This window comes from Oryza brachyantha, chromosome 1, assembly GCF_000231095.2.
Source record: "Oryza brachyantha chromosome 1, ObraRS2, whole genome shotgun sequence".
NCBI classification, from domain to species: Eukaryota; Viridiplantae; Streptophyta; class Magnoliopsida; order Poales; family Poaceae; genus Oryza; species Oryza brachyantha.
Window position 1 is genome coordinate 12856001 of NC_023163.2, and position 22236 is coordinate 12878236.

At 48.1% G+C, this 22236-nt stretch overlaps 1 protein-coding gene across 1 annotated transcript; it reads right to left on the minus strand.

The window, feature by feature from the left end:
- Positions 1–608: 608 nt before the first annotated feature.
- Positions 609–22236, minus strand: LOC102705380 (AMSH-like ubiquitin thioesterase 3). The gene is made up of 14 exons (XM_006644136.2): positions 22108–22236; positions 21853–21917; positions 21667–21760; positions 21306–21470; positions 8718–8824; positions 7748–7853; positions 7613–7659; positions 7192–7510; positions 6922–7011; positions 6773–6835; positions 2912–2986; positions 2030–2092; positions 1412–1464; positions 609–786 (listed from the first exon to the last, which is right to left on the minus strand). Exons 1-14 carry the CDS (start codon positions 22234–22236, stop codon positions 609–611), a joined length of 1554 nt encoding a protein of 517 aa, XP_006644199.1.

The window sequence follows — 22236 nt, forward strand, 5'->3', positions numbered from 1 at the left end:
TTCCCCAAAAATTTTTTGAAAAACATCACGTCGAATCTTTGAACATCTAAATAGAGTATTAAATATAAATATAATAAAAAAACTAATTGCACAGTTATGAGAAAAATCGTGAGACGAATCTTGAGCCTAATGAGTGCATGATTAGCCATAAGTGCTACAGTAACCTACACATGCTAATGACAGATTAATTAGGCTCAAAAGATTAGTCTCACGGTTTCTAGGCAAGCTATGAAATTCGTTTTTTTATCGTGTCTAAAAACTCTTTACGACATCCGGTCAAATGTCTGAAGTGACATCCCTTCCCAAAAAAAATTTTAGGAACTAAACACACCCTAAAGCTATTGAATCTAAAGGTTAACGTGAAATTACGTACATATATTGGCTGTCTCAAAAATAGCATTACAAATTTAGCTTGTGCAATCAACAACTTGAATTGTTGCAGGATACTTATTCTGCTCTAGAGGGTATAAAAAGAGCGTTATGATATTGACATTGGTGGCGTGACTCTCGAGATCCTTACAAATGCTAAGATCAATATTAGCAGTCATCCGATGTATTTGTCAAGAAAAAGGTCTAGGTGAACAAACTTCCCCAAACGGAATCAAGCTTCACAAATCACGGAGATCCACCATATCAAATTTCACGTTTGGGTTCATGTACACATGGGAGCAATGCTCATAGATGGATGTACCATCGAGAGGCTCATGAGGATGAAATCCACTCTCTTGGCAATAATGTATCACGCCCATACCACCTAGATCCGTGAGATGAAATATACCATGTTTTCTGTTGAATGAAAGGAAAAAAACAAACAGCCACGTGATAATCAAATGGGAATAAACATGAATATAATGCCAATTTGTAGATGAGCCTTTCAAGACACCCAGTCTTTATTACATCAAATTAATCAAATTCAAGTAAACATATGACTACATGAATAACGGCAACAGAGGATATTTGGAGCGTGTGAGAAGGTTAAAATCATATCTCTGAGAAAGAATATGTAATGTATTCGACATTGGCATAGACCTTTGATAATTTTATATGAAAATGATAGTGAGATATTTAAATTATTATATGTTTCTACTATCTAGCGCCCTGGGTGCTACTTGCCATTCATAATTGTGGGATGCATTTTGATACTTTGTAATATGCATTTACTACTTCATGGATATGTTGTTAGTTGTTTCAGTCAGCGAGACTTTTTTCCCCAATACCTTAATTTTAAAGCGTTGAACTACAAACGATACCCACATAAGAGACTACTGACATGACTGACATCAACAGTTTTTAAGATGATCTACTGCAAGAAACAGAAGTCCTTAACAGTTGTCAGCGCTCATCTATGTCAATTAGCATAACTGACAACTAAATTGCCAACAGAATTTTGAAGCATGTTCACTAGAACTACCTTGTTGTATCAGTAGGTGCCATAACTATTGCAATTGCTTCAGGAAGCATGACCTGTTGATAGCAATATGCCAATAGCAAAATGTTAAAAAAACAAAAAAATTATTCATCCAATGATTTTAAATATAAAATCATTAATTACACAAAACTCGTTTGACAAACAACTCAATAAAGAACAGTAATTGACACAACTGAGCTGTATTACTAAGGCCGAGTTCATTATGGAGAGAACAAGGTAACTTATCCTGCGCGAAAAACGTAGCAATTGATTAGTACGTGATTAATTAATTATTAAAAAAATATGAAATAGACTAATATGATTTTTTAAAACAACTTTCCTATAGAAAATTTTTGCAAAAAATATACTGTTTAGCAGTTCGGGAAGCGTACGCGCGGAAAGCGAGAGGAATAAGATACCTTATCTGGCTGCCGAACGCAGCCTAAGATGCATTTCAAATATGAAGTGTCTAAGGTTCAATTGAACAATAAACTGTCGCGGATTAATAAAATTGCCTCCAAATCACATGAAGAAAATAATTTCTGAACAAATGGCATACTGAGAGGCTGAGAGCTGGTCACATACCAGACAAGTATGGCACTAGTAGGTTTACGAAATTACCTGGTATGAATAGTGATTGTGAAGATCGATGGAAGATAGGAAGCAGGTCTGTGTTGGATGTGTCTGGAAAGAACATAAAATCGACGAGAAAAACATTCAAAAAACTACATCGCTGAGGCATTTGAACAATTGTTTTATATGAAGTGAAAACATGCTACTCCCTACTTACAGTAAAACTGAGTATTATCACACCCCAGAATAAATTTTAACTATTGGACTGAAATATATCTGAAGGATTGCAAATTCTTTAAACACAGAGTAACAATGATTTCATAGACGTCATTGTCATGCATTAAACTTCCAAGGGAAACATTGGATAGTTCTCGAACAATGCAACAGGAACCGCAGACGGAGACACGAACGCCCAACAAATATTCCATTTATGAAATATCATTTCCAAAGTAAGTCATGCAACATCTTTGCTTTCAGCAAGACACAATGTTTTCAGAGTGCATAGCAGTGTAGCCACAGCTAGGCCCCGTTCGGATGGAGGGATAAGTTAACTTATGGGTTAGCACAGAAAACGGAGTAATAGTTAGTGCATGATTAATTAATTATTAATTATTAATATAAAATATAAAATAAATTAATATGATTTTTTAAAACAATTTTCCTATACAATTTTTTTTAAAAAATACACCGTTTAGCAGTTTGGGAAACGTGCGCGCGAAAAACGAGAGAATGTTAGTTAACTTGTAGGCAACGCCAAACGCGGCCTTAGTCATGCTAGATCAGTGGTATTTTTAATAGAATTAATGTTAAGATTCCTTCTTGTCTGAATCTTAGATAGACATTAAAAAAACTGCACAGAGGAATGCAACACTCAACAAGAATAAATTAGTTTGATCAATCAACAATAGACATCTGTTCAATTGGACTTACATGAATCCAACCAACAGTGAAAAGTGAGCCTTTGTCCTGAACTTCAAATATTTCTTCTTCATTTGTAGCTTGACACTGGAAAAAAAAAGAGGAAGAACATATTTATTTCTTAAAATGCTACCTTTTGAGTACTGCACTGCAGCATGCAAAATTGCAGTATAAAGTAAGATGCACAATAAAATCCATAGGCTACTAATTGACGCTTACTGAGACTACTAAACAAGTCAACTTATAAGACTGATGAGAAATTTTTAGTGCTCTCTACTTTCAGGAAAACAATTATATAGGAGTGAATCATCAAGATAAAGCCTTTAACAACACCGGCATCGAGTTGTCAAATTAAAAATAGTTATGTGATTGGTGGTATTTTCTTGTGTCATGATTTGTACTAGGTAGGTTATCATATCATCATTGCACAGCCATATGATAGCATGACTAGCCAATTGTCATGTGGGGAAATATCCCGCATGGGCGCAAAGTCCAGCCGCAGGCAACAAGGAAGGAGTAGTTGTTAAGAATATTTATTTTATCTTTTATCTAGATAGAGCTATCTATTCAGGAGATTAGTCTGTTAGGGTTTGTTTGTTTGGAAGAAGAGTTGCAGTACGATTGGTTGATTTAATAGGCTGTATTACGAACAGGAGGGATTAAGGAAATAATTAATCAAATCTCTTGTCTTCCACATCTGTCTTCCTTCTGTTTCCTCCTGACTCTTGCATGCCCTCTTTCTCTATTGCACGTTCTTCTCTTTCACCTGATCTAGCTATCACCACACCGCGGCAGCGACAACAACGGAAGCTATGACCTCCGCTCTTTCACCCGTACAACCTACGGCCATTGCCAGGCCGTGACAACCTGCGCCTGTGCCGATGACGGGGCAGCACTCCGGTGGAGATGTAACAGGGTCACAACTGACAGCCATCATGGAACAACTGAAGCGGATAGAAACTACAATGGCAGATCACAGCAATGCCATCAGCCGCCTGGATAACAAGATTGCCGACATCAATGCAAAGGGGATCATGGGCTCCAAGCCATCAGAGCCCCACCATGACCAACATGGCGCGGGTCCAGTGGCGTTCTTCAGCCGACCAATCGCCTCGCGCCATGCTCTCCTTGCTGCGTACGGGAGGGAGCTCATCGGTCTCGCCTAATTTGTCCGACACTGGAGGGCGAACGTCTGTGGTTGGCCGTTTGTGGTTCACACTAACCACTATAGCTTGAAGTTCTTGCTAGATCACCATGTTGACTATTCCGCATCGTCGCCGCCGCTCTCGCCGTGGCATGCATTGAACTACATGTCATGGCACTGTCGGCCCCTTTGTTCCGGCTATTTGATCAGCTCCGTGAGGAACACGTATCGCATCCGGCTATTCAAGCACTTCAGGAGCAGCTGCAAGCAGGCGCACTGGATGGGCCGTAGGGCAACATTGATGGGTTATTAACGTTCGGGGGAAAGACCTACTTGCCACCAGATTCAGCACATCTTCAAGCCGTACTCACGGCTAGGGTCGGGTAGCATCCTTCCCGTATCCTAAGCCATATTTTCTTTTCGGGATCGGGTCGAATACGGATATTGTCGAATATAAATATGAAGACAGATAATACCGGGCACAAATACGGAACGGATACGTGCTAAGACGGATACGAATGATCTCGGTTACGAATACTTATTCGGATATCAAATCAAAACAACACTATATATATCACATATATAATAGCTATTCAACTATTCCATAAATCTTAAATACAACTATATCATGGAAGTAACAACTAGCATTAGCAAAGCTTGTAAGGAAATATAATTGATTCATTAAATTATATCATTAGTATGTTAGTATATATGAATAAGAAGTATAAATAAAGTTAATGTATATGTATATGGAACACTTAGATAATGTTTTCTTATTACTGGGCTTTAATTGTATGTGAATGCAACATGGGCTTTTGATGGGCTATAACTATCCGGATCATATCTGGATATTTAACCGGGTAGTACCCCTTTTTTTGCCGAGTAACCCGTATCCGTCGGATACCACATTCCCGAATCCGTATTTGTATCCGAGAAAAAATACCCGAACCCGACCTGAAATCCATATTATCTTCCGGATACCCGATTTGATGACCCGAATTTGTCCCGAATTAATTCGGACGGGCGGGCGGACGGGTAATATCCGTCCGGTCTTCACCCCTACTCACGGCAGCTCATAATACCGGTCATTAAGGGATTCAGAAGAAACTCCATCGCGTCAAGGCGGATTTTCATACACCACGTTTGCGGGCAGTGGTTTAGGAATTTGTGCAAGCTTGCACCATACGTCAGAAGAATAAAGCCGGACATTTGCACCTGGTCGGATTGCTTCAACCTTTGTCGATGCCGACCAAGGTTTGGGCTGACATTTCACTAGATTTCGTGGAGGGGTTCCCTAAAGTTCATGGCAAGTCGGTGATTTTATCAATTGAGGATCGCTTCTCTAAGTATGCTCACTTCATCGCACTCGGGCATCCCTATGCCGCTTCCTCAGTTGCTGATGCATTCTTTGAGGACATCGTCCGCCTGCATGGCATTCCGACCTCGATTGCTAGTGATCGTGACCCCGTGTTTACGGGTCATTTTTGGCAAGAGCTGTTTCGCTTGGCAAATGTGCAGCTGCACATGAGCTCAGCTTTTCATCCTCAATCCGATGGGCAGACTGAAGCGGTGAACAAGACAATTGCTATGTATCTGACGTGTTTGATAGGCGACCGTCCTCGTAAATGGTTGCAATGGCTTCCTTGGGCAGAGTATTGTTATAATACTTCCTTCCAATATTCACTCCGGGAGACACCATTCAGGGTGGTCTATGGCAGGGAACCGCCAGCACTGCGGTCTTATGAACCAGGGACAACCTGAGTGGCGGCCGTGGATCATGTTTTACGTGAACGAGATGAATTTTTGGCTGATATCAGGGATCGCTTGGAGCAGGCTCAACAAGTTTACAAGAAGTATTATGATGCCAAACATCGTGACCTTGTGTTTAATGCCGGCGATTGGGTCTGGTTGCGTTTGCTCAGCTCCATCTTTGGGTGTGCCAGCTCGTTCAAAGCTCAATCCTAAGTTCTACGGGTCATATCAAGTTTCATCTCGCATTGGTGATGTTGCTTACAAATTGAGGATATTTAATTTATCTTTTATCTAGATTGAGTTACCTATTAAGGAGATTAATTTGTTAGGGGTTGTTAGGAAGCAGAGTTGCAGTAGGATTGGTTTATTTAATAGGTTGTATTACGAGCAGGAGGGATTAAGGAAATAATTAATCAAATCTCTCATCTTCCACGTCTGTCTTCCTTCTGTTTCCTCCTCCCTCATGCGCCTCTTTCTATATTGCACGTTCTTCTCTTTGGTCTGATCTAGCTATCACCATACCACGGCAGCGACAACAACGAAGGCTACGGCCTCCGCTCTTTCACCCGTCCAACCTACGGCCATGGCCAGGCCGTGACACCAATAGTGGCATATACAGGCATGTGTTGGAAAAGAGTGGCAAAATTTCGATGGTTTTTCTAGATCTGAAAACATTTGGATGGCTTGGCAAACAAGGCTTAGAAGTTAAATGAGTATGGTATTGTACTATTGTGTACCATTTACAATCATGAGTATAAATTCAACCTTTTGTAATGTTTGTTAATCAATCATTTCAGTAAATTCGTTTGTTAGTGATAAACGGGTATACTGTAGAGAATAGACCAGGAGGACTATAAAAGAACTCTACATGATCAAGCACATAATAGTTAGAATAGGGGCTCAGCTCAGAGTCAATATCTAATGGGACTATGGGAGAAGAAAGTATGGAACAAGATACCAGAATATAGATAACTTACTGAATCAGATGTTGATTTCTGCTTAGGAATTGTCAGTGTTGTCACAGAGAAGGCTCTCTTTTTCTGCATAAAGATATTGTATGTTAGTAATGTAGACAGACATAATGTTGATCTATTTTACTCCATATGGGATGCACAATAGCACATACCAGCGTACCAGCAAGAATCCCACATGTTTCCAAATTATTTGCGGTGTTTACCTCTGCAACCCTCAGAAAACACTCCATTAGTGTCACTGGCTGAGAAGTAGATAAAATATAAAAAGGCACCATTCATAAGTCAGTCAAAGTAAAAAAGAAGTACATATTGAGTACAGATGAAATGGGGCCAGAAGAATAAATATATTCATGCTTTTAATATAATGTAGTGGATCTGTAACAGTACCAAAAACATGTAAAGAAACTATAGTAGGAATTTACCACATGCAAATTCTGATAACGTCCAGTGCTAGAAGTAGCAATTCCTGGTCCCAAATCAGCAACTGTTGATGTAGAGATTGTTCTATGCTGTGCATGTACTTGTGCCATGAATGGTGGGGGAGAAACTTGTCTGATATTCAACTGAGAAAATTCTTCTTCAAAACCAGGAGACACAGAAGTTGGCTCCTCTACTGGTAAAAACCATCGACCATCGTCTAAGGACAAAACAGATTGCATATCCTTATTTTCATTTATTGGAAAATCTTGTGATTTACTAGGACCATACAATACGTCTGGGTTCAAGATTGATGGTAGTAAACTGTAGAACGAACAAATGGAAAGACAAACCAGTGATATTGATGTGATTATGTGAATGGGAACATTTCTTACAGAGAATAGCTGCAATTATAGGAGCTCTCACCTAGAGATGTCACTTTGAGTTAGTTCAGCATTACTTGGATATTGGATCTGAAAGAAACCATAGTGGAATTCATAGATGGTATGTCATCAGTTGTTAATTGAAAACACACAACAAATTAGAACAAAATAATCATACCCTGGTACCAGCAACATGCGCTGTCCATTTGCCATGAAGCCCATTAGGCCCTAGAACCAAATGTCTGGATAGTGTTTCTTCTTTAGGATAAGGCAGATTCCCATATCTGCATAGTTTACACACAAGTAAATAATATTGCCCATGTATGTTAAGAGAAAAATATTGAAATGTACACTCTGTATGCCAACATCAACAGTTGCACAGAATACTCAATATATTTAATGTTGGATGGAACAAAGATATAGGGAGAGTTATAGGAATGTCAATCTGACCAACTTGGAGCAAACCAAGTCCAATTATTAAACTTTTGATATAAAATGGTTTCAGAATAAGACCATGCACACTAATCAGTATGCAGTAAAAAAATTGATTTTATATTCTACGATGAAGTAGATGGCCGATTTCCACAAATCAACGTATAATATTAACAGGTGATTTATAAATACAACTGGCACTGACTGTATGAAAGTGTGTTTATTATTTTGCAACTATAGTTAGATCTATTAAAAAAGAGTTTTTTTATCATCTTTGGAAAAGTACCTCAAGATACCACCCTTTTTAGTGTAAAAAGTATGGTACCTTAAGGTATATTGTACCTTGAGATACTAAAAATTTGTACTAAAATTCTTGTATCTTAAGATACTTTTTAAGGATAGTAAAAAAGCCTATTAAAAAATCCATGCCACTCAACATACTCCTACCAGGGCTTGAAGCCTTGAAACTGGGCTTAGATATGCAGTCTATATGCATAAAGTGTTGGGCATTCCTCAAATTTACAGAAATTTTTAGGATAAGGTATAAAAGTACAACTGATCCGCTCCTTAGTCCTTACATGGTTTTGATAAAGTATATAACCTGAAACTCCATACTTCATAGTTCATACATATAAACCACTATTTAGATTAAATGAAGATAATTAGGTTACACTATATCATGCAGATGGCTATGAATGACCAAATAATACACTCACGATCTGACAAGCTGACTATTAGGTTTGCCACTAGATCCTGGTTCCACTTGATGCTTCCCTGCAAAGAATGGTTTCTTCAATAATCCTGTAGGGCTTCCAACCAATGGCTGCATAAGTAAAGAACTAATGATATAACCAGAATAACGACACAAGCATTTGCAAGAATTCAGTGCAACATCATCTGTAACTGCTGTCAAACATGAACTTTGGGTCAGATGATCCATCCTACTAGTTACAACATAGGTTCCATTTTGGCCATTAGGTTCTTCTGCAACTCCTCTATTAAGCTCAGCAATTTGCTGTTGCACAACTGGCTTAAGAGCCTCAAGCTCATTAACAAAATAACAACATTCATGAGTTTCTACACTAAGCATCAACAGATTTTACTACATGCATTGCAAATTCAAAATGGCATACTAAGATCCTCAGATGCCACATGGCATTTTACCCTGAAAAACTGGTGCAATTCTAGCAATACTTTGTTCAAGTATGCACCCAATCAAACTGAAAACAGTAAGCAGGGTACTTCAAAAGCTTAGGAGAAGCAATACATCAGAATTATGCCGGCCTTTCCTCAAGAATTCCTTTTCTCGTAACTTGAATGAATGATAATCACGATGTTTTGGGATAGTCTCACACAACAAACTGAAAATTACCAAAATTACCAGTGATCACCAGATTTAGTTATTAGTCTCCAAACGATATTCACACTAGAAAACAGGATAAACCAACATTGTGCAGCACACCTCGAGTATCTCAGGAGGATGATATAAAGGTCAAGAAGATTCTTCTCCTCCCGATATATGTTGGCCTGTGAACATACAAATCAACCCAAATCAAGTGTAAATCGCGTGGCAAATATAGGCCTCAATTCACGAAACCGTGTCCTTGAACTCTAACACAGTCCCCTTCTGTACACAAATCTAACAAGTAAGAACTAGACGGTGAGATCTAAAAGACACAGAGTAATTCTACATGGAATTTTGGCTTAGGGTTTTGACCTGGCGGACGAGGTTGTCGGCGATGCGATAATAGTAGGCTATGCTGATGCGGTGGTCGACGGCGACCGGGATTGCAGTCGCCTCGATGTTGATGTCTCTCGTAGCTTGGCGAGGTAATGGCATCGACATCTTCATGATGCCTTATTATCCGGCGAGCTTTTAGAGAGATACCTAGGCCCACTCCGGTCAAGACACAGAGGCGGAGATCGGGTCGATGCCGAAGTCCACTCTGGTAGAGCGGAGGTTGCGACGGGAGGCCACAAAGGCGAAGCGAGAACGGTGGGCAGGTAGGCTTAGGCTGGCGGGCAGAACAGAACGCCGTGGGGCGGAGGCGATAAATCTGGATGGAGCGGCAGTGATGGAGGTCAGCAGCACAGCGAATAGGAGGGGAAGTTCCGGCCAGAGACCAGGAGAGGTGCGACCTGTAACCAGGGGTGGACAAACCCCTCCTCCCTCCCCCCTCTCCTTCCCTCCCTTACCTACTCCTACGCCACCGCCTTGGCCGCCGCGCCACTGGTCGGCTTCGCCGCTGCTGCGGGCGTGGGCGCCCCGGCCGACGCCGCCATGGTCGCCGCAGGCGCAGGCATCGCCCCGCCCGCCATGGCCCTCCCTTTTCCGCCTCCGGCCGTGTCACACCCGGAGTTTCGTCCTAAGCCTAAATTGTAAAAAGAAATCCGTAAATAACAATTGGCTTAATTAACTCAGGAAAAATCCCTCTAAAAGGAATTAATTCACTTAAATCGAGGCTCGCAAATCGACTAACAGGATTTAAATTCAAATTGCAGAAGTATAAAATTTGGCCAAACAAATTAATTTAAAACTCGGCAAAAGTGGGGTTTTCCTTTTTCCCTCTTTTTTCCTCTCTTTTTCCCTTCCTTCTCAAATTGGGCCGAAGTCCAATTTTCCTCCCTCTCTCTTTTTCTTTTTCTTTTTCTTTTTCTTTTTCTTTTTCTTTTCCTTCCCGGGCCGGCCCAGCCGAGCCGGCCCATCCTCCTCCTCGGCCGGCCCAGCCGACCGGCCTCCCTCCGCCCGCCAGCGCACGCCTCGCCTGGGCCGCGGCTTCGGCCCAGCTCGCCGCGCGCCCGCGCCGCGAGTCCGCGCCGCCTCCCTCCTCTCCCGCGCGCCACTGACAGGTGGGGCCCACCTGTCAGTGACCGTTTCGGCCGCCCGCGCCCGCGCCGCGCCGGCCGAGTCCGAGTTCGCCGCCGCGCTGCCGCCATTCGCCGCCGCCGCGCAATCTCGTCACCAGTCACCGGTCGTCGCCGCCTAGCCACGTCATCACCTCCGCGCCGCTGTCGCCGACCGGTCGCCACTCTCGTCGTCGCCGGTGGACGTCTCGCGCCCGCCGCAGCTCCTCCAACCTCTCCGCCGCCGCGTCTCGCCCGGTCACCTCGCTGCCGCCGATCGATCTCCGCCGCCACCGCCGATCTCCCGCACCCGCCTGCGTCGCCACCTTCGCCTCGGTCTCGCCGACCCGTCCGCGCCCTCGTCGCCGCCGGTGAGCCTCCGCACGCACCTCCCCTCTTTCTCCCCCTTTCCGGCCGACCGCCGCCGAGTCGCGTGCCGTCGCCGGACGAGGCCGAAGCCCGCCGCTCCCGTCGGCCACCGTGGTCGTCGTCGCCTCCGCGTCGCCGACGTCTGGCCGCCGTCTCTTGCGCCCGCGCGTGCCGCACTGCCGCCGCTCGCCAGTTGCCGTCGCCGCTGTTCTGCCGGGTTGCGCCCGTGCGTCGCCGCCCCGGCCGTCGTCGCCGTGCGCCGCCGCCGCCGCGTCGCCCGCCGCTCCCGCCGGTCGCCGCCGTCCGCCCGACCGCGCGTTCGGTCCCCTTCTCTCTGTCCTCTCTCGCTGACGAGTGGGACCCACTCGTCAGTCGCTCCCCGCGCCCGCCTTCTCTCTCCCCTCCCGGGCCCAGCTGTCAGCGCCTCTCTCCCTCTCTCTCTCACCGACAGGTGGTCCCCACCTGTCAGCCGTCAGCTTCCTCTCTCCTCGCTGACGTCAGCAGCCCCATTAATTGCGCAATAATTGATTTAGTACTTTTCTGTTTAGTTAAAAAAACCCAGAAAACTTCTAAAATTCATAAGTAATTCATCTAGTCTCCGTTTAGGTCCATTCAAATTTCATTAAATTCATAAAATTATCAAGAATCCATTAAAAATAGTTTCTTTTGCTGTTTCAGTAGAGTTTATGCCTGTTTTATTTATTTTTGTGCTTTGTCGCTTAGATTCGGACCCCGCCGAAGAGCCGGTTTACTTCGAGATCGTCGCCGAAGTTCCCCAAGGGCCAGAGCAAGGCAAGTGACACTCATCCTTGAACATATTGAACCCATTATTGCAAATTCCCCGTTTTTTTGATTTCAAATATGCATTGTTTTAATTAAAATACTTACTTTATGCTATTTTCGGGTAAACCTTATTAGCATGCCGTTGTTTATCCAACTTTGTTTGTTGCTGGACCAGGGGTAACTTGATTAGGGTCAGGCCTAGGTTAATGCTTAGCCATGCTTAGAACAAATAGCTCATGGGATCACATATAATTATGCTTAGTTCTGAATAGCCGAGATAATGATTCACTACCCGGTTCGGGTTAATGTCAACTAAAATATTGATAATGGTGGGCTATGGGTGCATGGTTTTGAGAGTCGCACCCATGGCGATTAAGGACCGGTTCACGGGAAACCCTGGAAGTCGTTAAGTGCTAACCACATGCCGAAATGGGTAAGGTGGGATTTGGAGCATGACTTCAAACTATTTGACGTACTCAGGAAAGGGTAGGCGTGATGGAGTATGGACGGGCAATCGTGGTGTAACGAAAGCTTCTCCTGCTTCCGGATCTACCAAGGCACAAGAGGGGACTGCCCGACTTGGTGTAAAGGAGGGGGTGAAACCTGAAGTGTGGTACGATTAAATAGGGAGAGTTGTGTAACGGGTCCTATCACGGTCTCCTTTCCGGTATGCCGTGGTGGTATGTCGGTGCACGTTCAAGTGTAGTGGAGTCGTGTCTTGTGGGTACAGTAGTACACCTCTGATCAGAGTATAAACTATTCGAATAGTCGTGCCCACGGTTACGGGCGAACTCCCAGCTTCACTGTGATTAGTGAACCCTAATAACTTGAGTAAAATCTGTTATCACTCGGGACTACTGCAACGTGGTGTAACGTTGAGTAGTGGTTGGGCCTGTTGCAACGTGGTGTTACGTTGGACAGTGTTGTGGTATTTTACAACTGTTTATTTATTTATGCTTCGCTGTATTTAATTACCTTTATTCTTTCAATCTCTGTTATTTATTTAAATTGCTGCTTTGTCGCAACTAACCCGAGCCTGTCCTTGTTAATCCCTATGCATCATTTGTTTCCCCCTTGTCCGTGTTACTTGTTGAGTACGGTGGTTTGTACTCAGCCTTGCTTAACTTTCCCAACCCAGAGCTAGAAGCAGAGTCCGATGGAGGTGCCTCTCAGGAGTGAGCTGTTCCGCCGTCGAAGTGTTGCCTGTGGACTGGAGCCGTACCCGCTGGAGCTAGTCTACCCCTTTGTTTTTTTTCCACTGCATTTCCGCTAGAATAAGTGTAATTTTTAGTTGTTTCTAAGAACGATGGTTATGTAATCAACATTGTCTTTTTGTGTACCCTGGCTGGTCCTGGACAGGGATTTAATACACAATTAAGTTCAGAAATTCGTGTGAGGAATTTCTGGGCGTGACAGGCCGCCCCCGTCGCTGCGCCCTTTCCCTATGCCGGCCTGGGCATGTCGCCGGGGTTCCTCCCTCCTACCGCTCTGCAGCCACCGGACGGTCTGGGCTTAGGGGCCGGACGGTCCGGCCCGGCCTCTCTGTCTGGCCGAGCTACCCGACCGGACGGTCCGTCGGACGGGGCCGGACGGTCCTCCCCTGATAGGACTGCCACAGCGGATGCCACACTAGCCGATGCTCTCCTTGCAGCGAAGACCGAGGCGCTAGCGGCTCAGGAGCAGGTCCATGCCGCTGCTCTCGCCTGGGAGGTGAGCGGACTACGACAGAGGCGTTGTTCACCGGGTCGCTGAGGCGGAGCAGTATCTGCTCCTCTCCGCCAATCCGCCCCCTGCTATCCCCTTCGTCGACACCACTACCTTCCCTTCCCATCCAAAGACTCCATCCAGTGGTCCCAGTCCCCGACTCACCGCGAGCGACCTGATGGTCGCCCAGCTCCACCTCCAGGCTGTCGGGGTCCAAAACATCCAGGCCCTGGTTCCCATCGTCCTCGACACTTCGTCCACCTCCTTTGGCCGCTGGCGGGACTAGGTCCTCCTCGGTCTTCGCCGCTACGCCCTCAATGACCACGTCCTCGCCGATACTCCTGTTCAGGCTCGGGACGGACTCTGGCTGCACCTCGACAACATCATCGTCTCCTGGATCTTTGCGACCATCTCCCTCGATCTCCAGGACGTCGTGTAGACTCCAGGCGGCACCGCGCGCCAAGCCTGGCTAGCCCTCGAGGGCCAGTTCCTAGGCAACGCCGAGGCCCGTGCTCTTCAGCTTGACGCGCAGTTCCGCACCTTCGTGCAGGGGGACCTCTCTGTTGACGAGTACTGCCGAAAGATGAAGGGTATGACGGATGCTCTTCATGACCTCGGCTGCCCGGTGAGTGACAGGATCTTGGTGCTCCATGTCCTGCGGGGTCTCAGCAGCCACTACGACCTTCTCCGGACCTGGCTTCCTCGGCAGTGGCCTTTCCCTACTTTCCTGCAGGTTCGCGACGACCTCTGCCTTGACGAGATCACTCGGGGCCTCTCGCCTGGCTCCTCCTCCTCGTCCACCTCCACCGCCCTTGTGACGGCTTCACCGGCCTCCTTGGCCCCGCCTGCCACTTCTCTCCTTGGCGCTCCTCCCCCGGGCCAAGCGGGGGTGGGGGGTCATTCCGGGCGTCATCGCCGGAATGGAAAGAGTGGTGGTGGCTTTGGTGGAGGCGGTGGGGTGGTGGTTCGGGTGGGGGCGGTTGTGCTCCTCCCGCGGTGACACCCGTGGCGACACCAGCTCCTAGTGCTCCCTGGCCATCCTTCAGCAACCCATGGACAGGGCACATCTCGATGTGGCCATTCTAGACTCCGGGAGGCGGAGCTCGCCCTCCACACCAGCCCATGGCCATGTTCGCTGGCCCTGCTTCCCCGGTGTCTTGGACTCCTCCTACTTTGACTTGACCGGCCTGGCCGAGTGGGTGGGACCAGGCGGCACTGGCCCAGTCCTTCAGCACCATGCAGCTCATGCCGCCAGTCAGCACGGAGTGGATCGCCGACTCGAGCGCCTTGTACCACACCGCACCTGATGTTGGTATACTTTCTTCCGTCCACCCTCCCCATCCTTCCTGCCCTTCTGTCATCATGGTTGGCAATGGTTCTTACCTTCCTGTCACCTCTGTGGGCTCGGTTCCTAGATCCTTTCACCTTTCCAATGTTCTTGTTGCTCCCTAGATGGTTCACATCCTTCTTTCCATTCGCAAGTTTATCGCTGACAATTCCTGTTCTGTTCAATTTGACTCTTCTGGTCTTACTGTGAAAGATTTGGCTTCCAGGCATGTCACGCCCAGAAATTCCTCACACGAATTTCTGAACTTAATTGTGTATTAAATCCCTGTCCAGGACCAGCCAGAGTACACAAAAAGACAATGTTGATTACATAACCATCGTTCTTAGAAACAACTGAAAATTACACTTATTCTAGCGGAAATGCAGCGGAAATAAAAACAAAGGGGTAGACTAGCTCCAGCGGGTACGGCTCCAGTCCACAGGCAACACTTCGACGGCGGAACAGCTCACTCCTGAGAGGCACCTCCATCGGACTCTGCTTCTAGCTCTGGGTTGGGAAAGTTAAGCAAGGCTGAGTACAAACCACCGTACTCAACAAGTAACACGGACAAGGGGAAAATAAATGATGCAATGGGATTAACAAGGACAGGCTAGGGTTAGTTGCGACAAACCAGCAGTTTACATAAATAACAGAGATTAAAAGAATAAAGGTAATTTAAATACAGTAAAGCATAAATAGGTAAACAGTTATAAAATACCACAACACTGTCCAACGTTACACCACGTTGCAACAGGCCCAACCACTACTCAACGTTACACCACGTTGCAGTAGTCCCAAGTGATAACAGATTTTACTCAAGTTATTAGGGTTCACTAATCACAGTGAAGCTGGGAGTTCGCCCGTAACCGTGGGCACGGCTATTCGAATAGTTTATACTCTGATCAGAGGTGTACTACTGTACCCACAAGACACGACTCCACTACACTTGAACGTGCGCCGACATACCACCACGGCATACCGGAAAGGAGACCGTGATAGGACCCGTTACACAACCCTCCCTATTTAATCGTACCACACTTCAGGTTTCACCCCCTCCTTTACACCAAGTCGGGCAGTCCCCTCTTGTGCCTCGGTAGATCCGGAAGCAGGAGAAGCTTTCGTTACACCACGATTGCCCGTCCATACTCCATCACGCCTACCCTTGCCTGGGTACGTCAAATAGTTCGAAGTCATGCTCCAAATCCCACCTTACCCATTTCGGCATGTGGTTAGCACTTAATTACTTCCAGGGTTTCCCGTGAACCGGTCCATAATTACCATGGGTGCGACTCTCAAAACCATGCACCCACAGCCCACCATTATCAATGTTTTAGTTGACATTAACCCGAACCGGGTAGTGAATCAATATCTCAACTAAACAGAACTAAGCATAATTATATGAGATCCCATGAGCTATTTGTTCTAAGCATGGCTAAGCATTAACCTAGGCCTGACTCTAATCAAGTTACCCCTGGTCCAGCAATGAATAAAGTTGGATAAACAACGGCATAATAATAAGGTTTACCCGAAAATAGCATAAAGTAAGTACTTTAATTAAAACAATGCATATTTGAAGTCATAAAGCGGGGAATTTGCAATAATGGATTCAATATGTTCAAGGATGAGTGTCACTTGCCTTGCTCTGGCCCTAGGGGAACTTCGGCGACGAACTCGAAGTAAACCGGCTCTTCGGCGGGGTCCGAATCAAAGCGACAAAGCACAAAAGTAAATAAAACAGGCACAAACTCTACTGAAACAGCAAAAGAAACTATTTTTAATAGATTCTTGATAATTTTATGAATTTAATGAAATTTGAATGGACCTAAACGGAGACTAGATGAATTACTTATGAATTTTAGAAGTTTTCTGGGTTTTTTAACTAAACAGAAAAGTCCTAAATCAATTATTGCGCAATTAATGGGGCTGCTGACGTCAGCGAGGAGAGAGGTACTGACGGCTTACAGGTGGGGACCACCTGTCGGTGAGAGAGAGGGAGAGAGGCGCTGACAGCTGGGCCCGGGAGGAGAGAGAGAAGGCGGGCGCGGGGAGCGACTGACGAGTGGGACCCACTCGTCAGCGAGAGGGAACAGAGAGATGGGGACCGAACGCGCGGTCGGGCGGACGGCGGCGACCGGCGGGAGCGGCGGGCGACGCGGCGGCGGCGGTGCACGGTGACGGCGACGGCGCGACGGCGACGGCCGGCGAGCGGCGACGGCGACGACGGCCAGGGCGGCGACGCACGGGCGGCGGTGGAAGAACAGCGGCGACGGCGACTGGCTAGCGGCGACGACGCGGCACGCGCGGGCGCAAGCGACGGCGGCCAGACGTCGGCGACGCGGAGGCGACGACGACCACGGCGGCCGGCGGGAGCGGCGGGCTTCGGCCTCGTCCGGCGACGGCACGCGACTCGGCGGCGGTCGGCAGGAAAGGGGGAGAAAGAGGGGAGGAGGGTGCGGGGTCTCACCGGCGGCGGCGAGAGCGCGGACGGGTCGGCGAAACCGAGGCGAAGGTGGCGACGCGGGCGGGTGCGGGAGATCGGCGATGGCGGTGGAGATCGATCGGCGGCGGCGACGGGCGAGACGAGGCGGCGGCCAGGCGACGAGGGAACGCGCGGCGCCGAGGAGGCTCCCTGGCGACGGCGAGGGTGGCAACAAGTCGGCGACAGTGGGACGGATGTGGTGACGCAACAGAGCGGCGACGACCGGCAACGGGCGACGAGATTGCGCGGCGGCGGCGAGAGGCAGCAGCGCGGCGGCGACACGAGCGACGGCGGAAAGTGGGCGACGGCGCGGCGGCGGAGGGGATTTATAGGGTGGCGGCGACCGGCTAGGGCGGGCGGAGGTTGGAGACCGAGTCGGCGACGACGCGGTCTCGGCGGCGGCCGTTGCGGCGGCGGCGGTTGCGGCGCAGCGGCGCGGAGTCCGGCTCGGACGCGGCGCGGCGCGGCGAGCGGCGAAGCAGTCACTGACAGGTGGGCCCCACCTGTCAGTGGCGCGAGAGGGGAGGGAGCGGCGATGGACTTCGCGGCGCGGGCGACGGGCGAGCGGGCGAGCTGGGCTGGAGCCGCGGCCCAGGCGGGAGCGCGCGCGAGGGGAGGAAAGCGGCCGGCGCGGCTGGGCCGGCCGAGCGGGAAGACGGGCCGGCTCGGCTGGGCCGGCCCGGGAAGGAAAAGAAAAAGAAAAAGAAAAAGGAAAAAGAGAGAGGGAGGAAAATTGGACTTCGGCCCAATTTGAGAAGGAAGGGAAAAAGAAAGGAAAAAGGAGGGAAAAATGAAAACCCCACTTTTGCCGAGTTTTAAATTAATTTGTTTGGCCAAATTTTATACTTCTGCAATTTGAATTTAAATCCTGTTAGTCGATTTGCGAGCCTCGATTTAATTGAATTAATTCCTTTTAGAGGGATTTTTCCTGAGTTAATTAAGCCAATTGTTATTTACGGATTTCTTTTACGATTTAGGCTTAGGACGAAACTCCGGGTGTGACAAGGCATCCACTCCTCCGATGTGATAGCCAGGCACCCCTTTACACCCTCTGTCTTCCTACTTCCGCTGCTCCTTTATCGACTCTACCTTCGTCTGCTACCTTGGCCTCTACCACTTCTTCCACTACTTGGCACCGCCGGCTTGGTCATCCCGGCCGCGACGTTTTGGCTCATCTAAGTCGTAGTGCAGATCTTACTTGTACTAGGGGAACTGATGGGCATTATTGTCATGCGTGCCAATTAGGCCGTCATGTTAGACTTCCTTTTACTTCCTCTTCTTCGCATGCGAGTCATGCCTTTGATCTCATTCACTGTGATATGTGGACTTCTCCTGTCATCAGTCTTTCTGGCTTTAAATATTATCCGGTGATTGTTGATAATTTCTCCCAATACTCTTGGACGTTTCCGCTGGCTTTAAATTACCAAGCTCTCTTCGGCACCCCTCCTCAGTATGATCACCTCCGTGTCTTCGGGTGCGCCTGCTACCCTAACACCTCTGCCACCATTCCTCACAAGTTGGCCCCCGTTCGACTCGGTGCGTGTTTCTTGGCTACTCCCCTGATCACAAGGGGTACCGCTGCTTCGACCTCACCTCTCGCCGAGTCCTTATCTTTCGGCATGTCGTGTTTGACGAGTCAGATTTCCCCTACTCCACCTCCACCACTCCCTCTCCTAATCCTGCCCTAGAGTCCGTGTTTCCGCCTGACCTGGTAGTCCAGCCACCTGTCTCTATGTACCCCCTACCTGTAGGTCTCTTGGTTCCACTGACTTCGCCTTCTGTCGTCTCAGCTGCGCCACGCGCGGCCCTGGCATCTTCTCCCGTGCCACGCACAGCCCCGGAGCCCTCTCCCGCGCCACGCATGGCCCTGACGTCCTCTCCTGACCGGCCGGTGCTTGTTTACCAGCACCGGTCAACCCCGACCCCGGTGTCGGCCTCTCCACCTCCGCGACCGAACAGTCCGGACCCAGGGGTCGAACTGTCCAGCTCCGACCCTTTGTCTGGCCGCGAGTTTTGGCCGCACGGTCTGGACCCGGGGTCCAGACAGTCCGGCGCTAGCCCTCTGTCTGACCGTGAGGTTCGGTTGGACGGTCCGGACCCAGGGACCGGACGGTCCGGCCCAACGACTCGGGGTCGTCTTGATCCCGTGGTTTACCAAACGCCTGTCCTCCATCGGGATCCTGGCCACACCCATCCCATGGTGACACGGCGGGCTACGGGTGTTCTCCGCCCGAAGGTCCTCTCCGCTGATGTTGTCGAGCCGGGGATATCCCCGGTTCCCTCCTTTGTTCGTGATGCCTTCGCTGATCCCCACTAGCGTCAGGCGATGGAAGAGGAGTTCGTGGCCCTTCTTGCCAACCAGACGTGGGACCTTGTACCACGTCCATCTGGTTGCAACGTGGTCACCGACAAGTGGATCTGGACGCAAAAGCGTCGTGCTGATGGCTCCTTGGACCGCTACAAGGCTCATTGGGTTCTCCGGAGCTTTACTCAACGGCCTGGGGTGGACTATGATGAGACTTTTAGCTCGGTGGTGAAGCCTGCCACAGTGCGTGCGGTTCCCTCGCTTGCTCTCTCTCACTCATGGCTCGTGCATCGGCTGGATGTCAAGAATGCGTTCCTCCATGGCACCTTATCTAAGACAGTCTACTGTAGCCAGCCAGAAGGGTTTGTGGATTCCACCCATCCTGACATGGTATGCCGCCTCAACAAGTCCCTCTATGGACTGAAGCAGGCTCTGCGGGTTTGGTACTCTCGGTTTGCCACGTTCTTGGTCTCCCTGGGGTTCACCAAGTGCAAGTCAGATACCTCCCTATTTGTCTATCGTCGTGGCACTAACACTATTTATCTGCTGGTGTATATCGATGAGATCATCCTTGTAGCGTCCGGTCAGCCCTTGCTTTAGCGCATCATCAAGTCCCTGCAGCAGCAGTTTGCCATGAAGGATCTAGGTGTGCTCCACCACTTCCTGGGTGTCACTATCGAGCCTCGTCCTTCTGACCTCTTTCTTCACCAGCGCCAGTATGCTCTTGACATTCTAGAGCCGGCCGGGATGACTGATTGCAAGCTGTGTTTCACTCCGGTCGACACTCAGGCGAAGCTTTCTACTGACTTGGGAGATCCTGTTGTTGACCTGACTGCCTACCAGAGCCTTGCTGGGGCCTTGCAGTACCTCACCTTCACCAGGCCAGACATCACATATGCCATCCAGCAGGTCTGCCTCCATATGCATGATCCCCGTGAGTCCCACCTCGCTGCTCTGAAGCGGCTTCTCCGCTATGTTCGTGGCACAGCTGACTATGACCTGGTCCTTCACCGGTCCCGTTCCACTGAGCTCGACGTCTACACTGACGCCGACTGGGTTGGCTGTCCGGACACTCGTCACTCCACCTCTGGCTACGCCGTCTTCCTCGGCGGCAACCTAGTGTCCTGGTCGTCCAAGCGCCAGCTGGTTGTTTCCCACTCTAGTGCTGAGGCTGAGTACCGTGCCATTGCCAACGGCGTGGCTGAGGTGTCGTGGCCCCGCCAGCTCTTGGCAGAGCTCCACAGTCCACTCGCCATGAGCACTCTGGTCTACTGCGACAATGTCAGTGCCGTCTACCTCTCCACCAACCCAGTTCAGTATCAGCGGATGAAACATGTGGAGATCGACCTGCACTTGATGCTTCCCTCCAAAGAATGGTTTCTTCAATAATCCTGTAGGGCTTCCAACCAATGGCTGCATAAGTAAAGAACTAATGATATAAGCAGAATAACCACACAAGCGTTTGCAAGAATTCAGTGCAACATCATCTATACCTGTGTCAAACATGAACTTTGGGTCAGATGATCCATCCTACTAGTTGCAACATAGGTTCCATTTTGGCCATTAGGTTCTTCTGCAACTCCTCTATTAAGCTCAGCAATTTGCTGTTGCACACCTGGCTTAAGAGCCTCAAGCTCATTAACAACATTCATGAGTTTCTACAATAAGCATCAATAGATTTTACTACATGCATTACAAATTCAAAATGGCATACTGCGATCCTCAGATGCCACATGGCATTTTATCCGGAAAAAACAGGTGCAAATCTAGCAATACTTTGTTCAAGTATGCACCCAATCAAAGAATGCTGAAAACAGTAAGCAGGGTACTTCAAAAGCTTAGGACAAGTAATACATCAGAATTGTGCGGGCTTTTCTTCAAGAATTCCTTTTCTCTTAACTTGAATGCATGATAATCACGATGTTTTGGGATAGTCTCACACAACAAACTGAAAATTACCAGTGATCACCAGATTTAGTTATTAGTCTCCAAATGATATTCACACTAGAAAACAGGATAAACCAACATTGCGCAACACACCTCGAGTATCTCAAGAGGATGATATAAAGGTCAAGGAGATTCTTCTCCTCCCGATATATGTTGGCCTGTGAACATACAAATCAACCCAAATCAAGTGTAAATCGTGTGGCAAATATAGGCCTCAATTCATGAAACCGTGTCCTTGAACTCTAACACATTCCCCTGCTGTACACAAATCTAACGAGTAAGAACTAGACGGTGAGATCTAAAAGGCACGGAGTAATTCTACATGGAATTTTGGTTTACGGTTTTGACTTGGCGGAGGAGGTTGTCAGCGATGCAAAAATAGTAGGCTATGCTGATGCGTTGGTCGACGGTGACCGGGATTGCAGCCGCCTCGATGTTGATGTCTCTCGTAGCTTGGCGAGGTGATGGCATCGACAT